At 42.2% G+C, this 26,387-nt stretch overlaps 1 protein-coding gene across 2 annotated transcripts in view; it reads right to left on the minus strand.

The window, feature by feature from the left end:
* LOC146549869 (retinoic acid receptor beta-like) overlaps positions 1-26,387 on the minus strand; it is a 286,941-nt gene that overhangs the window by 105,278 nt on the left and 155,276 nt on the right. The window contains exons 1-2 of one of the 2 annotated variants that reach the window (XM_085263557.1): positions 17,934-19,057; positions 2,879-3,027 (exon numbers count right to left, since the gene is read on the minus strand). In XM_085263557.1, coding sequence (XP_085119683.1) covers positions 2,879-3,027; positions 17,934-18,090 — 306 coding nt within the window. In that variant the 5' untranslated portion in view covers positions 18,091-19,057. Of the gene's footprint in view, positions 1-2,878; positions 3,028-17,933; positions 19,058-26,387 lie in introns of those variants that run through there. The other variant, XM_085263556.1, reaches the window with a different exon arrangement.

The following is a 26,387-nucleotide window of genomic DNA, read 5'->3' on the forward strand; positions in this document are numbered from 1 at the left end:
GGCAGACAGAGACGGGGCACGAATACACTTGTGTAACAAAGGAGTGGTAGACTCAAATTAGGAAAACAATCAGATTTTCTCACTTAACATCTTTTTATTCCTGCAGATATATAAAAAAATTACTTCATGGCGTTTAAGGCTTTGAAAACCAACATAAACAAAACTAAAAATCTATACACTACAGAAATTATTTTTTTCACACATTTGTTAAATCACAAATTAACTTTGATTAACCACATAGGTCCTGTCCAAATTCACGGGCTGCATCCTCCTGAGGAACCGGCCTTCGCGGTCTACGTGGGCCGGATCCTCAGAAGGTCGGGTCACCGCTGTCTCGGTGGAGTTTAATAAACTCGGTCGTCTGCTCCGTGCTATCTAAAATATAACAGGACACTGGAGTAAATTCTCGAGCATCTCATACTTCTGTTTAATCAGTAGTCTATTTGAAGTTTAGTCAGCTGTGTGAAAACCAAGGAGGAACCCACCCGATGTATTAATAAAGTTTTATTTTATCTAATCTAATCTAATAACTTTAATCTCAGCCAAACCAATTTACTCACGAACAAATAAAACACTGAAAAATCAAATCAAATCAAATCAAATCAAATCACTTTTATTGTCACATCACATGTGCAGGTACATTGGTACAGCACATGTGAGTGAAATTCTTGTGTGCGAGCTTCACAAGCAACAGAGTTGTGCAAAATACAATAATGTAAACAAGCAAAATACAAGAATGGCTGCATCTGAAACTAATAAATATATGTACAATATATAATAGTATATGCATTTCTGGATGTGTATACTAAATATTTTTCTACGTGTGTGTGTGTGTGTGTGTGTGTGTACACATATTTTACAAATTAAATAGAGTAAACAATAAATAAAATATATAAAATAAAATATACAGAGTGAGACATGTGCAAAACAGTGGCGTTACTGTACAGTATGGAGTGCATAAAAAGCCCAACAATAACATTTTTAGGTTGTCTAAGTGACTTATATATTACGTTTAACCTGAGTAGCAAAAGTCTGCGGTGATCTGAAAATGATGTGCCGGGAGTTGTGCCATTCTCGGCGGCTTCAGTGACCCTCGAGCTCCCGGCTAGCTATCGAGCTGGTGGGTAACAGACGTCTCCGAAAACGTCGGCACACTTTTGCAAATATGCGATATCTTGATAAACCGAGCAGATATTTGATGTTTACACAACTACTTTCTCACCTGAAAATATTTTAAAAGTTTATTTTGTGACCCAGAAAGATTAGTAAGAGTAATTTTAAAACTTAGTAGCGGCCGCCATTGCCGGAAACTTTTTTTTGTCTGGGCCGCACTATGAATTCTGGGATATGGTGGGCCACAAAGGACACACCCGACCCATCCTTCAAATTCGGGGAAATGAAGGATGCATTTGTCGGCTGCATTCGGAGGAGTCTACGACTTTGGACAGCCTTCGGCGCGTCGCTGTGACGTAATCGGTCTACAAATGCGTCCTCAGGAGGAAGCAGCCCATGAATTTGGACGCGACCATAATTTGGAAACACCCAGGCCTGACCTGTTGAATCAAGGAATACATTCAGACAAAGTCAGGTGGTTCCCTCAAAAAGCACAAAAAGCAAAACACATCCCGCTATGATCTAAAGAAACGAAAGAACAGAGGAGAAACAAAGTCACTGACATCTGGAATGCCATTTAGAAGGTTTGGGGATTCGAGCGAACCAGCACAATAGTTATTATCTGACAATGGAGAAAATGTGGAATAGTGTTGAAACTTCCCAGGAGTCGTTGTCCTAAAAACAAAGAGCTCAAATAGCAAATCAACAGCTCCTCCAGGAGCTCACAAAAGAACCAAAACAACATCCAAGGGCCTCAGTCTCAGTTAAGCAGTCACAGTCATCGTTCACGATTCAGCAAGAAGAAAGAGACTGGGATATTGACAGAATTCCAAGGTGAAAACCATTGCTGTCGCACATTTGAATCAAGAAAAAAAATCTTGATAATCTCTAAGACGTTTGGGAAAATTGTCTGTGGACTGAAAAGACAACAGCAGCTTTTTGGAAGTTTGAATCCCATTCTATCAGGAATAAAATGACCATAGCATATCATAAAAGAACATTACACTAAGAGTCAAACATGGTGGTGGTAGCATGATGATTTGGGACAGGGCCTAAACAACTAGCCATAAGTGATGGAACCATGAATTCTGCTCTCTACCAGAAACTCCTCAAAGACTTACGCGTGCTTGGGTTATACAGCAGGAGCATGAACACATCACACCAGCGAATCCACCTCTTAAAGGCTTTGGAGTTGCCTAGACATGACCTTAAACAAGTTGTATTGAAAACCCTCAAATGTGGCAGAAATAAAACAATGTCCAGTTACTGCAAATGCTTGACTGCAGTTCGTGCTGCCAAGAGTGGCACAATCACTTAAGGGACCATTGCTTTTTCACATAGGGCCAGGTAGTCCTGGGTAGTTTTTTTCACTTAACAAAAAAATCATTGCATTTTTTATTTACTCAGGTTATCTTTGTCTATCATGAAACTTTGTTTGATGATCTGAAACAAATGTGCACAAAGAAAAGAGAAAATAAATATTTTAATAAAAAAAAATAGGAAGGGGGCAAATACTTTCTTTTCATAGCACTGTATCATTGTCTCTCAGTCTTGCTGTTACTTACGAGGCAACATGGCACCCACAATGGAAAAAATAGGTTTAAAAGTTAACAATTAAGAAACAAAAATTCCATCACAAGGTTCTCAGAAGGCAAAAACAAAGGCAATTGTGTGTAATCCTCTTCAGCAAAAACAACCCTGGTCTCAGCATGGCAGAGAAACAAAAAAGCTCATTACTTTGTGTGACAAAGTACAAGAGTCCTACCTTGCAGCCCTCGCAGGCACTGACACCATAGTGGTATCCAGAGGATTTGTCCTGGCAGACGAAGCAGGGCTTGTACACCCTAGGAGGGGGTGGTGGGGATGGTGGGCTGGGGACAAGTTCCTCAGAACTGGTGCTCTGTGTTTCGATGGCTGCAGGGATTGCAAACAAAAAGAAGGAGATGAAGAAGGTTGTTCTGCTAAAATAACTAAAATAATTGAACAATTTGGAACTAGAAAAGAACTTTAAATTTTAACCTACAGGAAACTAAACTGGTCTCACTACAATTAGGTTCTTTGGGTACAGAGAGAAAACATTAGCTACAAATTCCACATATAAACTTTTATACATCACATTCTGCTTTCGAGTATTTCTCATGATTAGTTTGTGTGTGTTGCTTGGTCAAAATGCTTAATGCATTTCCAGGGATGGTTAATTTTCATTTAAATTACCTTCTCAGCCAAGTCTTTGATCTAGAAAATATAACCATTTATCAAATTGCTTGATGAAGTATAACCAAATGAAGATATTTGAAATGATTTTGGTGATACAACTGAGTAAAAGTCACTATTGTTTTAGAATAAAAAACTAATTGTCTACTACAATAAGAAATAGGCACTGCTCGTATTTGTACTTAATTTCTTATAAGTTACTGAAGCTCATATTCATGAATATCTTTCCAACCAACGTGCGTATGTGAACAGAAACTTACTAACTGATACATGATGTTCACTGTGTACTGAAAACCAGGACTAAAACGGGTTACAAGGATTTACAACCAGAATAGTGAAAAAATAGGAAGTTCTTTTGGTTCAATCCAAGTTAAATTTCCCATTTTATTTTAGTCAAACTTGAATCCACCAAACAGACACTTGTTAACAAATTCCTCTTATTACAATTAACAAACAGCATAGGCCTTTCTTGGAAACATCCATCTAATTTACTCCAAAATATTATTTCATTTTCAGATAATTATGAAGGAGGGTCCAGTAAATTAGCTGAGCACACACAGAAAAGAGATGGCTATAAAATAAATGTTAAGCATTAATCATTAAACAGCAGTGTTTATGGGAGATGTGCATGTAACATGCAGATAAAATACCACTAACAATGCTACAACAGAGAATTTAGCACCATCAATAAAAATGCACCAAAACCATGATGATTGTAGAGACCAAGCAGCTGTCCACACACATACACAACCTTTCTACATAGAAATGGGAAGCATTCCATCCAGCAGATAAGATTACATTCTTCTGTAGTTCATCAGGGTAAACCCAATTACCAATCTTGAGAGACCAGCTCTTATAATTACTGGACCCTTGTCCCTGTATGGAATTCCCTGGTGATTTAATCTGATCTTCCATCACACTCACCGTTTACTTACAAATTACAAGGTTATTCCAAATTATACAATTTGGGGTATTTATATTTAGCTGTACTCTTGACTATTTATATTTGGGCATTTTATTATTACTTTGTTCAATTCAATTGCATTTTTATAGTGCCAATGTACAATGCACTTCCAACTTGGTAAGGACAGAGAGACAAGCACTGATTTTCATTTCATTGCTTCCAATGCTCCAGATGGTTTCCCTGTGAAGCTGGCAGAGAGCAGGTTAAAACATTTGCACATAAAGCAGATGTTCGTTGAGACAATCTGCTGGAGATGAGCCAGTGGTCTGACACACAAAGCCACTTGATAAAGGAGGATCAAGAAAACAGACACTTGTGCATGCTCTTATATATTTACAGTATGAGTTAAAGACCAGCCTGGGTTGGAAATTATTTAAGGAAGAATTTTGAACTTTCTATCTCCATTTTTTTTGCAAAATTCGCTCATATAACCAAACCACAGATAATACATATAGATACTTGGAATAATGCATTAATGCAGTTGTCTTACATACATCATTCTACTGTGTGGCAGCATGTCTATACAAGTTATAACTAGTCATACTACGCTGAACAATTTTTTTGCTGATTTTCAGGTGGTCTATTTTGTCCAAATCTCTAGATACTTGTACTTACATGATATGAGAATATCAGACAGAATAAATTGTAATAATGTTGTCTGTTCAGCACAATGTGTGTGTCTTGTGTAACAAATCACCAGCCCATAACAGGTGCTATTGACATTATTACCAGATTTCGGTAACAAAAAATCCAAATCGCACATGCACAGAAATCTAACCATAGATGTCCATAAGTTTTGTGTATTAATAAGAAATAAAACAGGGGAAAACTATTGAACACATGAAGAAGGCAAGGTGCAAAAAGGCATGGACAGTCATGACACCAGCAGAAATCTATCAGTAATTAGAAAGCAGTCATGCAAATTAATATCAGCTGGTTCAGTCCCAACTGATGGCCAATAAAAACGTGTCATTACCAACATGTCACACAAGAAACATCTCATGATGGGTAAAAACAATGAGCTCTCTCAAGACCTTCATAACCTTATTGTTGCAAAAACTACTGATGCCACTGGCTCCTGTGAGCACTGTTGGGGCCATAATCTGGAAGTGGAAAGATCATCATTTCACCATAAACCACAATTAGATGCCCCCCGCAAGATTTTAGACAGAGGAGTATAAAGAATTATCAGAACAGTTGAAAATTGGGCCACAACCACACCTGATGCATGCAAAGTTTCTTCACGTATCTTGAAGCTGTCCCCACCAACACAAAGTATTAAATATATTTCAGTAAGCATGTTAAAGACTATTTCCCTATGTCATTTCTCATAACTTAACCCATGGACATCCATGTTTTGATTTCATTGCATCTGTGGATTGGATAGATTGTTACCAACAGCTGAGAATTTCATTTCATTTGTAACTTATAAGACTCATATGTTCAATTCGACTGCATTTTTATAGTGTAATTGAATTGAGTTGCACCCGTGGGGTTGCAGAGGGTGTCTGCCGTTTGAGACCTTGGATGAGTAGCGATAGCTGAGGCGATGAAATGGTCAAGCAAGGCGAACCTGTGAGTGTTTTGGCAAAGAAATTGATGCCGCCCAGAAATCGGAATGCAAAAGATACAAACCTAGACGTGATTGCAATGTCAAATAACGGGAAGGGAAGATTGAAGTGATTGTGGAAGAAACGGAACATGTTCCAAGTTGCTTGCGGCAAGACTATTGATTATAGCTTCTTGGGAGAGGTCGATGAGCTCTGCGATGCTAGGGTTTAGATCACGCATTTTGTGGCTGAAAATGGAGAACTAGTGTCAGAGCTGCCTCTGCATAAGAGCCCAAGGCTGGTGGGTGACTGACAGCCATGCATGAGCAGATGCATGAGGGGCATGATGGAAGGGGAATTGCTTTGGCCTTTGTTGATTATGTGAGCTACAGTGAGGTTGTCTGAGTGAATGAGGATGGATCTTTTTGACCATTTGTGGCCCCACAGTAAGGCCGAGATGACCACTGGGTAGATTTCGAAAACAGCTGAGGAAGGCAGGAACCATTCCTGGATATAGTGGCAGAACTCAGGAGGCCATGCTGAAGTGAACCATCTTCTGCCATAATAACCCCCAAAGCTGGCAGAAGGGGCAGCATCTGTGTAAAGCTGAATGTCATAAAAGAAAGAAATGCCAGTCCAGTTAGCAAGGAGAAGTTGCCAGAGTCGCAGTTTGGCTTTGGAATAGTTTTCTAGCGTGATAGTGCTGCGGAGTGATGGTTTAGATGCTGCAAGTGAGAGATAAAAGAGCGGTCTTGAGGAATTATCCATAGTGCAAAGTTTAAGTAAGGGAGGCTAGCTGTCGTTTGGAACATGTGGCAACGAAGTTTTGAAGGACAAAAGTGATTTTCAAGAGTTTTCAAGAGTTTTTCAATAGGCCCTCTTTTTTTCTGAAATTGGAACGCCAAGTTCGGAGAAGACTCATGAGCTGGCGGTGACATGGAAGGGGATATGACTAGGAAATTGTCAAGAAGATGAACTAAAAATGGCAGCTTATGGTTGTAGAAAAGGAACTAACATAGAGCTTCAGAGAGTGAGTCAAACAGCTTGGGGCTGCTTTTGCAACCAAAGGTTAGCCTGACGGCGAAATAATAGACATCCCTCCACTTGACTCCGAACAGGCACCTGAAGTCAGGGTGAATTGGCAGGCATTTTAAAAGCCATGCATCTCTGCCAGCGATCTTAACAAGGGAAATGGCATGGTTCACTGTAGAGTATTTAAGAGAATAATCATCGCTGGGAACAAGGCTATTTATGCACGCAATATGACTACCATGAAGCACAGATAACTCAACGATTTTGCGCTTTTTGCCTGAATAATTTCTGTTGTGATGTCAAGTGGGCTGATGCAAAAGAGGGGAAAAGGTGGTTTAGAAAAGGGTCCAATCATGAAACCCTCCCTAACTTCTTTGGCTGTCAACTGGAGGTTTCTACAGGTACAAGAAACTGATGGCTGGGTGACAATGCCTGGGTGGAAACCTTCTGAAAAACCTTTGAATAAAACGTTGACAAAGTCTGGGTTAGGGTGATTTTTTAAGGCTTCTTTTGATCTTGGATTCTGAATGCGTGTCGAAACAGGTAAAGCTAGTCATTGCTAGGGGGGCATGCTGAGCGAGAATTGCCGCCGTTGTAACAGGAGCAGGAGTGGAGATAGCGGCACTAACACCTGAGGCAACCAGAATCGTTGAAATTATTGCAAATGGTGCGGCCTCCTGGATGCATGACGGGTCTGCCCTTCCTATCTGTACCTTGTGGCAAAGGCATGCTAGGAATGGATTCTGTGTGTTTTGAAATTTCTGGTGTACATGTTGGGGCCAAGCAGTTAAGAGCGGATGTGCGGCTTATGGGCTGTGAATTATTTTGGGCTCAAACGATACAGGATGATACAGGAGCACCGCATATCTTGCAGGAAAGACAAAAACGGGCAGCGAAGATGCGACCAGAGTTCCTGGTTGAGACTGCCCCTGAATGTGTCCTGATCAAACTGTTGTAAGCAAACTGCTGCATGAGAAGCGAACTGGATGTGGTACTAGTTAAAGCCGGTGCCGCCGAATCATAGGGTGAGATCAAGTATTATAGTCAAGTACATATCGAGCTCTTGTGTTTGGAAGGGGAAAGCGGTGCAGAGAACACCTCTGTATAGTGAAAAGGCGAAAGCAAACTCAAGCGCAGTGAGCTCCTTTGCCCGAGATGGGGCCGCACATGATGATGGGACCGTCGTGGCTGTCGATCAACCTGGGTGGAGTGGGCTGGTTGAGTGGTAGTAGAATGAGGTCAGCTAGATCTATATATTTACCAGCAACGATTTGTTGGCGAAGGTGAGCAGATACTGGGGAAGGTTTTGGAGCTGGTGGGCTGGGAAGAGGAATTGCAGAGGGAGGTGAAGAGGCCAGCGAAAACTGAGCAATATTAGTTTGAAAAGAGGGGTCCTGGGCTAAAAAACTTGGCCATGTGCTGCTTGGAGCTGCTCTGACGGAAGGAGGAAAAAGAACTGGGTTAGGAGGAGATATAGTTGGATACCTGGTAGTAGGAATGTAGGCTGAAATATTGTAAAGAGAAGCCGAGGTGAGAAGAACTTGCAACCCGGTGCCAGGAGGGTTTGCTGCAGTGATTAATAATAATAACAATGATAATGATAATAATAATAATAACAATAATAATACATTTTATTTAAGAAAGCACCTTTCAAAACACTCAAGGACACTGTACACAAGCGATCACAACAACAAACATAACAATTTACAAAAAAAAGGATAAAACATTGAGCAAATAAATAAAATAAATTAAAGTAGCAGGATGGAAAAGTTTCCGTGAAATAGGCTATTGTGAATAGGTGAGTTTTGAGTCTTAAAAAGAGGGAAGGAAGTGATGTTTCTTATCTCAGGAGGAAGGGAGTTCCAAAGACGGGAGTGTTAGGATGCCTGGGTCGTTGACCCAGGGTTTTTGAGTTTATGATATTATTTATATTTTCTAGTTTTTGGTTTTTTTGAGTTCTGTCTTATGGTTTATGTCTCTGTCTTCTTTAGTTGCTCTGTCTCCCCTATCACCTGCATCCCCTTGTCTAGTTCGCGTCTATGTGTATCCTTAGTTCCTATATCCCCGTGTGCAGTCAGTGTTTGTGTCTGCCCTGGTCCCACGTCTCTGTTCCCTCTGTAGTGCCTACATGTGAGGCTGTGTCTTTGTTCAGTCTGTGTTATGTGTTTCCTGTTTTACTTTGAAGGTCTCTGTCTTTTCTCAGTGTGTTCAGGTTACGCTTCTTTGGTCTCGTCAGTTCTGATTTGTCCCAGCTGTGTTTCCCTCCTGTTACTCATTCCCTGATTGCTCCCTCTGTGTATTTAAGCCCTGTGTTTCTCTGTGTCCGTGTCGCGATCTACCGTTTACTTTGCTGTGTGTTTTGCTCATCCACCGGTGTAAGTTTATTTTGAGTTTTTTCTAGTTATATGATGTTTGCGTTCAGCATTAAAGCTGTTTTGGTTTAAGTTCTGTCTCCGGAGTCTGCACCTTGGGTCCTATTCCTGCCTGCACACAGCCACACCTAACAGGGAGGCAGAGCAACAGAAAGCCCTGAGAGAAAAAATTCAAACGTACAGCTCTGCTATCACTTCCAACATAAATGAGGACAGAAAACTAAACAGCAGTGACGTTTGTAGGGTTACTGAAGTTGGACTAGCTGCTATATAATGATGTGCTACTTGATCGCTAGCTACACAGCTAAGTTAGCATAACATAAGGCGGTCGTGGCTCAAAGAGTTGGCAGTTCGCCTTGTAACCGGAAGGTTGCTGGTTCGAGCCCCGGCTCGGACTCTCTTGTGTCCTTGGGCAAGACACTTCACCTACCGCCTACTTAGATAGATTATGTATGTTATACATACATCAAGTAATAAATGTTTAAGTAATTTTACTTTTTCAGCACATTGTATTGAATTATAACGTTTTACTCTTACATAGTTCAGTCTGTTGTTGTGACTTAAAATATGGAAGCAGCATTCTACACAAGAACAGTTCCCTATATAATAACCACAGTGTAATATTCTGTATCAAACACTTAATAACTGAAACAAGGTGTTCGCATCAGGTGAGGGCTACTGAAGCACAGAATTAATGTGCCTTAGCCTTCACCAGGCGGTACAGCACACTTCAACATACATCTAGAGGAAAAATACTTTGGTGCATTTGTGATGGCTGGGCGATTACACACTGAAGAGAGGCAGCCACAACAATTTAGCCCTGCTACCTATTTGAAACTCATGGCTGCTTCTAAGAGGCAGTGTGACCACCTGCAGACAGATGGGACGTATAAACATAGATGCATTACACCCCTCATTACATGTATGTGTGGAGGTGTGGTCATCAGTTAGCTACATGGGCATCAGTTGCGGGGGAGCCTTTTTCCATTTTCTGCGTGATTAAACTTTGAGTCGGCTTCTCTGCATGTTAACATATACAGAAAGCTCAGAGAAATAAAGGCCATTGACAGACAAGTGGGCACAGCTAGTGTGGCTTACGAACAGGGAGAGAAAAATGAGCGACTCCTCAACCCTTACCCTCTGGCTGAACCTGCCGGTTGGGTAAAAAAGCACAGGCTCCCTGCTGGAGTCTGCGAGATGAATAAGGGGAGGGACTGTGATTGGCTATCTATGAGAACTGTGGTTAGTGACACCAGAGAATGCTGATATGAACACACACTGCCTTTTACAACCAGCCAGTAAGAGAACGTGCTGACTGAGAAGTTCTTCTCTCTTGGAATGGAGAACTGACACCATATACCTCCCCCTTAAAGAAATTAAAATAATTCAGAATAGGGCTGCAACCATTCACCAAGTAATTTGAAAAAGAATTATAAAAAATCTTCACATTTTTTTGCTTCAATGCTTTTTTTTATCGCACAGTGCCATAGTGCACCGTCGTCACCATGTAAGCGGGAGCGTTTAACCCACATTCGTGACTAAAAATAGACCTGCACCACAACAGTGTGTGAATAATAAGTTTGACAACATTAAACCCAGCAGCCCCCAGTTTTTCAACAAAAAGACTGATAACACAATAGCTCCACTGGAGCTGACGCTGCCACAGTTTAAGGCAGGGTTGTCAAACTCATTTTACACGGCGGGCCACATGCAGCACACTTTGATATTAGTGGGCCGGAGCAGTGACACTCCCCTTTGTGTCACTGTAAAGGATATTTACATACATTTATACATAATATATAATTATATAATATTAATATTAATATATTAAACTATTTTTCTACATGATGAAGAAAAAGCTGCTGTGACAAAGAAAGAAAAACTGAAAAGAAAAAACTAAAATTTCTATAGCAGAAGGTGAAAAAAGAAACTTTTCTGTCATATATTTATTGTTTAATGAACGGCCATAAGGGAGGTTTTTATCAGTAGGAAAAGCTGTAAAGTTTATGAAAATACAGTTAAAAGTCTACAAATTCTGCTTGTGTTTGTTTGTTGTGAGCAGCAGATCAAACAAGTTAAGAATTATAAATGGCTTCACTGTGAGACGTTGAGCCATGGCTCTGTGCTACATCTCTGCCATTCAAAGAATCTTTGCACATCCTTTATTTTATGAAAGATTTCACCCTTAATGCTACATTTTATTTTTTTAGGAAACCATTTTTTTCTCCAGTGTTTTCATTTTCACAGCACACTACAGCCAGTTTAGAATGACCACACCTAACCATGATTATCTTTGGACTGTGGACGGAAACCTATTTACAGGGAGAGCATGTCAATTCCATACACAAAGGTTTTTAGGTTTTAATCTGGAGATTCGTTCTGTGCTCTCTGCATCCTTATATCCAATTCTCTAGGATGGAAAACAAGTAGCCTGTGAAACTCTGTCCACACGGTCCACAAAACAGACACATGGCAAAGAATATGAAGCAAAGCCTGTCGCTACAAACAGCAATGAAGCTTTGGAGGACAAAGCTGCTTTTATGCTGCAGAAGGGAAGGTGCGCTAAAAATGTATGTCCTAAGTAAAAATCAATTGAGTGGTACTATCATAAATCACAGGATTTAATTAAACCTGACAAAGAGATGTTTCTGTATTTGGTTTGTGTTAAGCTGTGGTGATCTTGATGTGGAGACGTAGGCATAACCTGAGTGGCTGTGGAAAGGAAGCTCACTCTTAATACTGACACTCCTCTGTATGGGAGTGTGTTTTTGTTCAGGTTTTCACAAAGTGTGCACCACATTAGAAGCAGCTTTGCATGGCCTTACAATGTGTGCCAGAGGGAGCAAGGTTAAGAAGAGCTTAAAATACTCAAAGCATTTAAGCTAATTTAAGGGGTCAGTGTCAGTACTGGTTGACCTGTCCAGGGTGTACCCTGCCTCTCGCCCTATGATAGCTGGGATTGGCTCCAGCCCTCCTGCAACCCTGACAACGTTAAGTGGAAGAGGATGGATGGATGTCAGTTCTGGTCAGTACTGGTAGCATGAGGGAATATATTGCATATTTTACTCACACATATATGTGTGTGTGTGGGGGGGGGGGTTAAAACATCAGATCTCAATGGGAAAAGATTATGCTGGATGTCTGTGCTAATATGAGCATGGTATCGATACCATTACATAGTAATGTGTTAGGAACAAAAGAATGCCACGTCTTTTGATGGAAGTAAAAATCAACCTCGAGTGCTGAATTCAAAAGACCAAAAGTCAAAGGCAAAAACTGATGTGAGAGACTAGTCCATTCTGCACTCTTCTGTCCACTCTTACTTAGTAGTTTGTATGGCCCCCACATGCTTGTATGTCTGCCCAACAACATGGGCTCCTAATGAGATGACGGATAATGGGGATCTCTTCCCAGATCTGGACCAGGGCATTTCTGAGCTCCTGGACAATCTGAGGTGTAACCTGGCAGCATCAAATGGACGGAAAAATAATGTTCCGATCTGTTCTATCAGATTTAGGTCAGGTCAGTGTGGGGGCAGGTCAGTGGTATCAGTTCCTTCATCCTCCAGGAACTGCCTGCATACTCTCCCCACATGAGGCATCGTCTTGAATCAGGAAGACTTCAGGACCCATTTTGGAAGCGTAGGATATGACCGCAGAGCCAAGGATTTCACCCCAGTACCTAAAGGCAGTCAGGGTGCCATTGTGCAGCCCAGGGGTGCCCAATCCCAGTCCTCAAGAGTCCTGCAGCTTTTAGATGCATCCCTACTCCAACACAGCTGAATCAAACGATTGGATTACCTCTTCAGCATGCCATCAAGTTTGGCAAAGGCCTGATAACAAGCCATTCATTTGATTCAGGTGTGACGGAACAAGGATGCATCTAAGCTGCAGGATGGTAGCTCTCGAGGACTGGGATTGGGCATCCCTGGTCTAGCCTGTACAGGTCTGTGTCTCACACCTCCCAGTTTTGGTATCCTATGGCAAATTCCAATTGGGCTATGGTGCCAGGCAGTGAGCACAAAGCCCACTACAGGAGTTAGGACCACCAGACCACCCTCATAGAGTCTGTTTCTGATTGTTTAGTTAAAGACACATACACAGGTGGCCTTAATGTGCCATCCTGGACACGTTGGACTACCTGTGGAACCTCTGCAGGGTTCATTTATTGCCTCGCGCTGCTCGTAGGGTCACTGACCCTAGCCAAATGCAAAATAATGAAAAAACAGAAAAGATAAAGAGTGAAAATGTTTGTTCTGTTCTTAATTTCATTCAAGCTTCAACTGATTTATATCCGCTACTATATCTCAGAAGTGTGTGTGTGTGTGTGTGTGTGTTATTGTTATTCAGCAATCGTTCTGATAAAAGAATAATTGTTTTACTTTACAACCAAACATTTCACTGTTTGCCCGTCAGCTTCAGAAAACTGTATGATTATATTAGAAAATCAACGTTTATTTTTTTGGAAATCAAAAATCATGAAAAATCACATAAACACACAACTGTGAAAAATTATGAAACTATCACTGGGACCCTAATAAGAAGGTCTGTGACGGTGTGTTAAGAGCAGACTGAAAAACTTTCAGTATATTTTCAATAATGTATTTTAATGTATTTTTCAGGTTTGTACATTCAAATTCTGTCGTACACAGTACAACATGTAGTGAAACGTTATTGCTGTACAATATCCGACCATTAAACTACAGTAAAGAAATTTACAAAATTTACATTTTAAAAGTTTACAGTAAAAAAAAGGTCTAACAGATTTGAAGAATAAATTAGGAATTTAACCTAAGAACTAAGCTAAATTATAAGATAAAAAATAGAATATGCAAATAAAATATTTAAGAAAGAAATTATAAGAAGTGTGCAAATAAACAGTGTGTGTGCAGTGACATGATGCATGACAGTTCAGAGTATCCCTGGGTCAAGACCCGAATAGCCTGAGGGAAGAAGCTCGTCCTCATTCTCTCTGTTTTGGCCTTAAGAGAGTGGAAGCATTTGCCAGACCTCAACATTGAGAAGAGGCCATTGTTGGGATGGGAGAGGTCCATATATAGTGTTTTGTAGTAGCCTAAAACATGTATATTTTCCACTTCTGCAAATATACTTTCAGAAGGAGAAATTCTAATGTATAGTCAAGTAATTAATGACAAATCAGGGAAAACTCCTCTAAAACTCTAATAAGACTGCAAAAGACACAACAAAAAATTCCTCATATTTTTTAACATAGTCGATAAAATTATTATCTATTGGTTTGTACTGAGGTTTCCCGTTGTTCGCTCTGTTGTTTTATCCTATTTCTTTATTTTTTATTGCAGTTTTAAACAAAACTGTCCATTTTATACATTTAAAGATGACATGAAGCTCAGGGCAGGCTATTTTAAAAAAAAATTCTGTGAAAAAAATCTAATTTTCAACATCATAAACCTTTTTTAAAAGTAATAACATCTAGGATTTTTTAATTACCACTACAACATCAGCTATAGAAAGTGTGAAAATGAGTCATTCTTTATAATATGAAATCTAAAAGTTGCATGTATCAGCAGCTATGATCATTTATGAGCTCGCTAATATATGATATTTATTTAAAGGCAGGTATTTTCATCAACACACAGTGTCAGCAGAGCCCAGGGCAGCCTTAATGCCACCCTAATCATTTCACTGTTGTACACAGCGTTTTATTTCCCCCCGTTCACCTGTCATTTCACACAGTCAATTAGTTTGGTGGCAAGTCGTGGCCTTTCATGTCCATATCAGAGATGCTAAGGCTTAAAGACAAAAGACTCATTATTTCATAGCATGTGTCAGATCTACAATCCATACCAGGCTGTCTCTTTGGCTTTGTCTTTTCATGATAACATTTCAGCTGCTTGTTTCCAGATTATTGACATCATGTGTAGCCATTCGATAGTCCATTTCATCAGTGTAAGAGTTTCTTTCACTCTTAATTAACATCTGAACTGAACGAGGAAATGCATTAATGGTTGCTTTGTTGTCATTGCAGCTAATTAATACTCAGGAGGTTTGCATTTTCCTGGAAAAACAAACTATAAAACCGATGTTTCAGTGAACACAAGACATGCTTCTTCAAATCAAGGTCTTATTTAAACAGTAGCTTACTGGGATGTGTTAGTTAGAAGGCCTCCTGTCACCTGCACACTGGGCTTCACAGGCCAAAGTGTTACTCATGAGTTCCTCATTTTTAGCATTGCGGCTATTTCAAGTTCACTGAGATCTGACATTGAGAGATTGCACAAAAATAATGGCATATTTAAAAAAATGGGGGCAGGGGAGGCTTTCCCAGTCATTTCCTTATTTCTACCTTACTTTAAAAATTAATCTGCAAACTTTTATCAAGAATAGAATTATTGATAAAAGAAACATTGCCCAGTCACCAACAGCAGTTTTACATGCCCTACAGATATTAAAATATTCACAAGCTACACTATTTTCATCAATCGATTCTTAATTTAATTTACTTAATTAACTTATTAATTAAAGTACTGAGTTCATTTTGAAGGTTCATATAAAAGATTAAGGACATTTTGCATCGTCAATGAGGAACATAAGAGTGAATTCACTCAATCACAGAACCATAAAAAATTATGAAATGCAAAATATAACAAACAAAAAACATTCACTTTTCTATTTGAAGTAAATCAAGTGCAAAAACTGTTGTTTCAAACAAAAAGGGAACAACTGAATAGGAAATAGTAGATACATGAAATAAAGAAATAAATATGCACTGGAACAGGCCTCTGCTCTGATGACAGAGAAAATCCTCCCTGCAAGCCAGTGAGACAAAGTAAATTTACGCAATCTGTTAATTAGTAGGCTCACTGCAAATTAAGAGATCATGTAAAACTGCATCAATATAGACCAATGCTTAAAAAGTCATTTGGACTTAGTGGAAGAAAAAACACTTGGACACGGCAGAAGTCTGAATAAAATCCAGTCCATGTTGGCCTTTTGTTCAAAGCTGACAGGACGAGTTTACATGGACATATCCAAGAACTCGTGGGACTAATGCTCCTTGCTACACACACTAAGATTTACCTTTTAATAAAAATATTATTTTTCCAAGTAATGAAATGTCTTTACATTTACATTCTTAATGCGGACACTTTACCCGCTGGAGTAAACCTTTCACAGCACCATGCTATCATCGCTTTCTGGTTTTGCTCGTGTCTTAAATAAATAAATGGACAAAAATAAAAAAGCATATAATTGAAAAACTATACAGAATACCTGTAAATAAAAAACAATAATTCATTTAATCTTAAATACATATTTAAAACGTTTACATAGTTCTGACTGAGCACATAATGTAATAGAAAACATTTTTAAATGGGAAAATATTTAACAGGTTTAACGGCCTGATCGCTGTTTTTTTATTATTGTTATTTTATTTAGAGCAATAATTTGTAGATAACCACAAATTTATGTCAACTGGATATAAATTTTAGGAGAAAAAGCATAGCTCTTAAAGACAATCGAGTTTTGGCATGCTGATCATTTAAAGAGCCCTGACCACCAGGAACAGGTTTCTGACAGGTTAGCAGAAAATACAGTCATTACGAAAATAAGAACTAGATGTAAATTTGAGGTAAATGACACGCAGCACAGCGCTGTGGGAGTCGGCTGCTGGTTAAAGGCTTCAGCCGAAACTTTTCTGCTCACTGGGTTTTGCCTTTGAGCAGTGACACATGAGGAGGTCGTTAACAAATTAAGATGAATCAGAGAGCAGCAACAGGGCGTCAGCCATAAACAAACACTGACAACTGCCTCATGACAACAGGCTCAGTTGTGAGTGTGATATTATATCGGCTGTTTCGAATGTCGTGCAGTAACATGCAGGCTAGTTTTGTAACAAAAATCTAAACAGATCCACAAATAACGAGTCATAATTCATATAATAATAATAATTAACACAGTGCTCATTCTCGATATAGTCCTGACTGTGGACTGTTAAATCTTACATTTATTCTTTATGTCAACAGTACACGCAACACTCTGTGCCCTTAAAGCGTCCACTTGGTCTCCTGGATAAAAACTAGCACAAAATCATTCATTAGCTTTGGTCAGTTCGTGTTCCAGCAGCGAGCTGCCGCTAAAGTCAATGAAGTCCGCGCGCTCGTTTATCTGCATTAGTGTCAGAGAACGTAAGTCGCGGTTTGCCAGGCCGCCCCCTCCTGTCATGTGCAGCCCGGGGAGGGAGGTGTGGAAACACCGCCCGTGTTTACGGTCTACATTCCTCCAGCTAGGGTGCTGCTCTCTGAACTGAACTGCTGGAAGCCATCAGCATTCATTCAGTAGATCGGCTCTGCTGGGAAGCACGTGAGGCGCTCGGAGACTTTTTCTTTGTTTTTAATAATCTAAACATTTGATTTTGCTCCAAAGATGCTCCACAAATGGTCTCCCTTTGAATCTTTAATACCTTTTTTTTTTTTTTGGAAGATTTAATTATGCGGCAGCGTAAAACTCTCAAATAATTACCCAGCAGTTTCCATCGTGTTTACCACTGTCACTCTTGCCACCTGCAGGCCCTTTCATTAGAACTTGTTGTGAACAGATGCCGGACTCCGCCTGTATGATTATTTCAAGCTCACCTCTGCGACTCAAAGCGAAACAATAAGCACAAGAACGACAGCATGAATACGACAGAATGTGGAGAAGTTGGACCTACAGTGTGCGCTCCGGCGGTGCTGCCACTCTCTATGCGCCAGTCCGCTGATGCATGCTTTCAGAGCCTTCTCTTGCAACATGCAGGAGGACGGGCTGGAGGTGTAGAAATCCAGCATCTGTCCGGGACTTACGGTGAGCATGTCCATGCAGTCAAACATGATAAGAGGCTCTTCGTTCAACTACTCTTGTGTGTGATGGATAAAAATCGCCGACATAAGCGCAAGCAACTCCGTCGAACTCCTCTCCCCCTCCCTCCCCCTCTCCTTGGCACGGCGGATTTCGTTCCTCTTCTTCTCCTTCGTCCCGCACTGGAATCACTAATTATTTCAGTCCGAAACGCTCCGCCGCTTTTTCTAAATCCTCATTTCTTGCACCGAGTCTACTCTCCGCCCTGCCGCGAACCTCCGAAGACTCCATAATAATAACAATAATCCGACCTGTTTTTTGGAAATCGCCCCGTCTCGCATTGGGAGCGGTGGTAAAACACGCGCGAACAGGAGAATTTGTCTCTTGTAATAATAATAATAATAAAAAAGAACCACGGACGGCGTTTAAAAGCTCACGTTTCTTCTGCGATGACGAATGGGTTATCCACCCCCCCCGCGCAACTCATTTCCAACTAGTTTTGCCACAGAGAGTGAAAGATTGAAATGCTTAATATATGCCGGTGAACTCTGTATGAACCCTTCCGAGGCGGCTGACCTTCAAATCACCCAGGCAGGCTGACATCACTGCAGCTCCGCAGCGCGGAACAAGGCGAAGTGAAGAAACGCAGGGAAAATAATACTTTCTTCAGTTGGGAAAGAAGACCCACGCAGCTAAAATTTGAAACGAGGTTTTTTTTATTGTCGTTATTATTATCAATTGTATTATTGTTATTGTTATTATTGTTATTAGTCATTATACAGTATCAGCACTCACATCTCTCTGGCTGTGATGGGCATATTGCTTTTTACGCACGACGCTCACTGTTGGTGAATGTTGGACCATGAGATCAGTCGTGAGGTCATATTATTTATTTGATTAGTGATAAGAACTTTATCGTCATTTTATTTATCTTTTATTTTTGAATTAAAAAACAATACTCTATTTTGTTAATAGTAAGCGTTCTTGTTTTACATGAAAACCATGTTTTTCACTGACAACGATAAGCATATTCACAGTTGTGCGCATTAGTAAAAGATATAAAGGGCTTATAAACTAAACTGTGACCTGTGATTTGCAACATTTTAGAAAACTGCTGACTTTGTTGTTATATTGATATACTGAACATATATACACAATGTTGGTAGCATTTAATATCTGAATAATTAAATGGCTGCATTCTAAAACATGAGTTTCAGTAAGACCCAGAATACAGATTTAAGTTGCTTTGACTTAATTTTAAAATAGCAGATTGAAGCAAAAAAAAAAAAAAATTAAGAAACTTTAGCATAATAATTTGAACCACTTTACTGAGAGTTCTTCTAAATACTCTTATTTATTTTGGCTACAGTGCAGCTGCCATTCCAAGAAATGAATTAAGTAGAACACATTTAAGCCTACAGGCTTACATGCTGAGGGAACAAATGTATTATTTCGAGAATCTTCCTTATTTAAAGTGTTCTTTGTATAGCATTTTCACACAGCATTAGTTTCTTATGATCTGTTATTGACAACAACATGATTCATCTGACTGTTGATCTTCCAGGCAGATGAATCTTTATCTGTTTTCAAACATGAAATCATATGAATAAGAGAATCAATCAACATAAATTATTTGCCCTCTCGCACATTTAGGAATATGCATGAGGGGGAAATCTTATATACAAATCCTCAAAACAACATTAAGGGAACAGCTGCTGATCACAAACACAAAGAGAGATAAACTTCAGTTAGGAAACAAAAACCATCGTGACCACTTACTGGTAGCTTGAGATGGTACCTGAAGGTCGTTCAGGTTTGCAGGTAGGTCTTCTAAAAAGGAACAGAAGTACTTCTTTGGGCTTCATGAGGGGCATTTCATAGGTTTTTTTTTTTTTTTTTTTTTGAGTTGGCTGCCTTTTGTTCCAATCTTTGTTAAGATGCACTACGTCAATAATGTCTAGGTACAGGCTTTCACGAGGCCAATCCATGACTGATCGTGTTCCCATGTGTATGTTTTTCTATGCAGGTATGCTTTTACTGCACTTGCAGTGTTGGGATCACTGTAATTTGGAAAAATGAAGCTGTTCCAATACCTTTAACTTTACAAGGTCCCCAAAAAACCATGACGACACCTAAGGTGTATTTTACAGATGGCTAAAACCGCTCACTGATGTACTTCTTCCCTAACCTAGACCGTACATATAAACAATAATTTGAACCCAAAATGTCCACTTTGGATTAATGAATGATTAAAACAAGTTGCAGTCCAGTACGTGTGTGGTTAGAAATAGCTCAGCCTTTTCTCCTCATTTCAATTCTCTCTTCCATTGAGACTCTTTGCTGGGATTTTACCCCCATTTCCTAAGGACATGACTTTTAGATACTGTTTATAGACATATATATGCTATAGACACTTCTTTTACTTACGCAGTTTTCTTACATTTCTTTAAGGACAAATCCCATACCACATTGAGGTTTGACAAATGTTTCAGCTGATAGCTCTGTGGGAATCACCTCGTTGGTTCAAAGATACAATTGTATGTCTCTCAAACCTTGACATTTTTGGAAATTTGTAAATTCAACTAAAGAAATGAGAACAGATTTTGTGTTTTTGCGACCAGACTAAAGATAGACTTGGTTTTGTGTAGGTGTGTAGGTGTAGGTACAACACTAGTTTATTCACCTAGTGAGGTGCCTTTTGATGTTTTAATGATTTATAGATCAAAGTTAAGTGGCTCAAGACTTTTACACAGTCCTGTAAATATTTTATTTTAAATAGCATCATGTGCTAATTAGACAAGAAGTGCTGCTTTCTGAACTAAGCTCAGTATATTCTATCTAATAATTACTCTCCCTGTGCCTGTGTTTGGTTTCAAATTAAGACTAAATTACTGTGATATTCTTTGCTGGCCACCAGGCTCTACATGTTCTACTGACAGACCAGGCAAACACCGAAACAATCACCTAAAACCAGAATTGTATTTTCTTGTAAATGTCTCTAATTCTTATCATCTCTGTTTTGTGGTTTGAACTCTTGGTTTACATTAGTGAATGTCAGTTTCTACAGTTGCTCTAGTAAAAAAAAGTTCTTTGATTTTTTTGTGTATAAGTTTTGTCAATATCATTCTTGTTATTGATTCCTGTGATTGTATTATTCCTGCCTTGTAGCTGTTCCACACCAGCACATTGTGATATTGTGTTATGTTTGCTTGAGTTGTGTCAGAGGAAATCTTTCATGCTGGTGCCGTGGTTGGTTCTACTGCATCATAGTAATGTCTCATGTCTAAATCTCCTGGTTGGGTTAGTTCTGGTTCTGTGTGAAAGTTTGAATGTTCTCTCAACGCCTGCTTGGGTTTCATCCAAGTTCTCTGGCTTCCTCCAAAAACACATGTAAGGTAATTGGTGATGTGAAATTTGTCATGGATGTAAAGTAGATAAAAGTGCTGTGTGAATGTACGTTTGAAAATGTGCCTTGTAGTCTGAAGCACTTTGGGTGTCAGGGCCCCCAGTGCTAAATATTCCTGTCTTCTGAGGCCTCTTTGCTCCCTGTTTCAGATTCTCTCCCAGTGGACCTAAGCAATCTCTGCCTTTGTATTCCATCCATCCATCCATCTTCATCCGCTTATCCGAGGTCGGGTCGCGGGGGTAGCAGCCCAAGCAAAGAGGTCCAGACCTCCCTCTCCCCAGCCACCTCCTCCAGCTTGTCCGGGGGAATACCAAGGCGTTCCCAGGCCAGCCGAGAGATATAATCTCTCCAGCGTGTCCTGGGTCTGCCCCGGGGCCTCCTCCCGGTGGGACATGCCTGGAACACCTCGCCCAGGAGGCGCCCAGGGGGCATCCTTGCCAGATGCCCGAACCACCTCAGCTGGCTCCTTTCGATGTGGAGCAGCAGCTGCTCTACTCTAAGCCCCTCCCGGATGGCCGAACTTCTCACCCTATCTCTAAGGGAGAGGCCAGCCACCCTTCGGAGGAAGCTCATTTCCGCCGCTTGTATCCGCGATCTCGTTCTTTCGGTCACTACCCACAGCTCGTGGCCATAGGTGAGGGTAGGGACGTAGATCGACCGGTAAATTGAGAGCTTCGCTTTTACACTCAGCTCCCTCTTCACCACGACTGACCGGTGCAGCGTCCGCATTACTGCAGCCGCAGCCCCAATCCGTCTGTCGATCTCCAGCTCCCTTCTCCCATCACTCGCGAACAAGACCCCGAGATACTTGAACTCCTCCACTTGGGGCAGGAACTCATCCCCGACCCGGAGTGGGCACTCCACCCTTTTCCGGCTGAGAACCATGGCCTCAGATTTGGAGGTGCTGATCCTCATTCCCGCTGCGTTACACTCGGCTGCGAACCGCTCCAGTGCGAGCTGGAGGCCCTCACCCGATGAAGCCAACAGAACCACATCATCCGCAAAAATCAGAGATGAGATTCTGAGGCCACCAAAGCGAAAGCCCTCCGCCACTTGGCTGCGCCTAGAAATCCTGTCCATAAAAATTATGAACAGAACCGGAGACAAAGGGCAGCCTTGGCGGAGCCCATCACCCACCAGGAACGAGTCCGACTTATTGCCGGCAATGCGAACCAAGCTCTTGCAACGGTTGTATAGGGATTGAATGGCCCGTAGCAATGGGCCAGACACCCCATACTCGCGCAACACCTCCCACAGGACGCCCCGAGGGACACGGTCGAATGCCTTCTCCAGGTCCACAAAACACATGTAGACTGGTTGGGCAAACTCCCATGCACCCTCAAGTATCCTCGAGAGGACAAAGAGCTGGTCCAGTGTTCCGCGACCAGGACGAAAACCGCATTGTTCCTCCTGTATCCGAGGTTCGACTAGCGGACGAACCCTCCTCTCCAGCACCCTGGCATAGACTTTCCCGGGGAGGCTGAGGAGTGTGATCCCCCTGTAGTTGGAACACACCCTCCGGTCCCCCTTCTTGAAGATGGGGACCACCACCCCGGTCTGCCAGTCCACAGGTACTGCCCCTGATCTCCACGCAACATTGCAGAGACGTGTCAACCAAGACAGCCCTACAACGTCCAGAGCCTTCAGGAACTCGGGGCGGACCTCATCGACACCAGGGGCTCTGCCACCAAGGAGTTGTTTAACTGCCTCAGTGACCTCGCCCCCGGAAATCGGTGGGTCACACCCCTCATCCCCAGACTCTGCTTCCTCCCCGGAAGACGTGTCAGTGGGATTAAGGAGGTCCTCGAAGTATTCCTTCCACCGCCCGACAATTTTCTCAGTCGACGTCAACAGCGCTCCGCCAGCACTATACACAGTGCAGGTAGAGCACCGCTTTCCCCTCCTGAGACGCCTGACGGTTTGCCAGAATCTCTTCGAGGCAGTCCGAAAGTCTTTTTCCATGGCCTCTCCGAACTCCTCCCACACCCGAGTTTTTGCTTCAGCCACTGCCCGAGCCGCATTCCGCTTGGCCTGTCGATACCTGTCGGCTGCCTCCGGAGTCCCACAGGCTAACCAAGCCCGATAGGCCTCCTTCTTCAGCCTGGTGGCTCCCTTCACCTCTGGTGTCCACCATTTGGTTCGGGGATTACCACCACGGCAGGCACCAACCACCTTGCGGCCGCAGCTCAATGCAGCAGCTTCGGCAATGGAGACGCTGAACATGGTCCATTCGGACTCAATGTCCCCAGTCTCCCTCGGAATGCTGTTGAAGCTCTGCCGGAGGTGTGCGTTGAAGATCCCGCGGACTGGGGCCTCTGCTAGACGTTCCCAGCACACCCTCACTACGCGTTTAGGTGCACCAGGTCTGTCCAGCGTCCTCCCCCGCCACCTGATCCAACTCACCACCAGGTGGTGATCAGTTGACAGCTCAGCCCCTCTCTTTACCCGAGTGTCCAGAACATATGGTCGCAGGTCTGGTGATACGATTACAAAATCGATCATCGACCTACGGCCTAGAGCATCCTGGTGCCACGTGCACTTATGGACACTCTTATGTTCGAACAGGGTGTTCGTTATGGCCAAACTGTGATTAGCACAGAAGTCCAATAACAAAGCACCGCTCGGGTTCAGATCAGGGAGGCCGTTCCTCCCAATCACGCCCCTCCAGGTCTCGCTGTCGTTACCCACGTGAGCATTGAAGTCTCCCAGCAGGACAACAGAGTCTCCAGGTGGAGCACCTTCCAGCACCCCCCCCAGGGACTCTAAGAAGGCTGGGTACTCCGAACTGCCACTCGGCGCATAAGCGCAGATGACAGTCAGGACCCGTTCCCCGACCCTAAGGCGCAGGGAACAAACCCTCTCGTCCACCGGGAAAAACCCCAACGTACCGGCAGCAAGCCGAGGGGATATAAGAATACCCACCCCAGCCCGCCGCCTCTCACCAGGGGCAACTCCAGACTGAGACAGAGTCCAGCCCCTCTCCAGGAGACTGGTTCCAGAGCCCAGACAATGCGTAGAGGTGAGCCCAACTATATCTAGCCGGTACCTCTCAACCTCACGCACCAACTCAGGCTCCTTCCCCACCAGAGAGGTGACATTCCATGTCCCTATTGCCAGTCTTGGCAGCCGGGGGTCGGTCCGCCAGGGCCTCCGCTCCTGGCCGCCACCCGGCTCACAATGCACCCGACCCCTATGGCGCCTCCTGCGGGTGGTGGGCCTGCGGGAGGATGGGCCCATGTCTCCTCTTCGGGCTGTGCCCGGCCGGGCCCCATGGACTAAGGCCCGGCCACCAGACGCTCGCCCTCGGGCACCCTCCCCGGGCCTGGCTCCAGGGCGGGGCCCCGGTAACCCTATCCCGGGCAGGGTAAACTGTTCCCTCGATATTCTTTTCATGGGGGTCTTCTGAATCGCTCTTTGTCTGGTCCCTCACCCAGGACCAGTTTGCCATGGGAGACCCTACCAGGGGGCAAAAGCCCCCAGACAACATAGCCCCTGGGATCCCTGGGACACACAAACCCCTCCACCACGATAAGGTAGCGATTCAAGGAGGAGTATTCCTTCATCTGTTTTGTTGAGCTGGTTCTCCATTAAAAATCGCCCCTGGAAAACCCTCCGCTCCACCAGCTGCTTGCCCTCCTGCCTATGATCTCCTGTGAGTAAACCAGTCCACCCCTCCTGGACCACTATTCACAAGTACACCTGAACATTAATCTTAACAACACTTGGAACTGTTATTTTACCCATGTACATTTTCGGGATTTAACACCCATCACCTCTCTCCCAGTGGACCGCCATCCCAGGCTCAGGTTCTGCCTTCTGAAGCTCACCCATCTATGCTCTCCCCTTTGTGCCCGTATTCTCTGGCACATAGTTTCCCAGTGCAAACCATTCAGTGTTTCAAGTTCTCTACTTCTTGTGCAAAGTAAATACATTTGCACTACTCTCTAGTCTCAACTTAGTCATGCTTTAGAGTCCACTTACCTTTGGTGCTTGCACCTTAACATAAAGGTCCAAACAGCAAGAAATTATTTTTTGAGTTGCTGGTTTCCACTGGTTTAAATAAACCAGCCAAACTGGTTTATTCCCGAATTGTCCCATTTCTAAATCTTTGTCTAGCAGAAATATTACATACATATTTGGATGCTTAAGCCTTATTAAAATCAAGTGTCAAAAGAAGATACTCATTCATCTAAACTAACACCATTAATTTGCTACCCGACACCATACTATACCAGAGAAAACCATGAAGAGCAGAAAACGAGTCTCGAGGTTTCAACTAGATCTGACACAAGGACATTCTATCTATTCATATCACATATCTTCATCATTACAGTCATTATGAAAGGCACCATGCAGCCTGTGAAGCCTGTATAAACAAGCAAAGTTATCTGTGGCTCTGCAGGGCATGGCCGTATCTGTAACAAACAGTCACCAGTGGTGCTTATAAAGAAATACTTTTGAGTCATATTATGGGAAATGTTCTAGTGTTTTTGGAACCACAATAAATACAAAAACCTACAATTCTAAACATTGTTTTTATCTACAGCAAATCTCTAAACTTTATAGTTTTATAAGTCAAGATTGTTGAAAAAAAGGCGTTTGTTCTAAATGCTGATAAAATCAATTTTTCCACTTCTCTGGTATAGTTTTACTTGATTTACAAGGAAAACAGATAGATAGATAGATAGATAGATAGATAGATAGATAGATAGATAGATAGATAGATAGATAGATAGATAGATAGATAGATAGATAGATCACAGAGTAAGTGAGGCAGTTTCAGAGGCAGAACCAGTTTGAGTGGTACACAGCACACAGCACACTGATCCCCACATAACTCATGAATATTGCACAGAGCCTACAGCAAAGCTGAAACAAAACCCCCTGGAACCCAGTCCCACCCCAAGCCCCTCCCCAACACAC

The sequence above is a fragment of the Mchenga conophoros genome, linkage group LG22 (assembly GCF_057382185.1).
Source record: "Mchenga conophoros isolate Kocher_MC1m ecotype Shallow Benthic linkage group LG22, M_conophoros_male_GT1.1, whole genome shotgun sequence".
NCBI lineage: Eukaryota > Metazoa > Chordata > Actinopteri > Cichliformes > Cichlidae > Mchenga > Mchenga conophoros.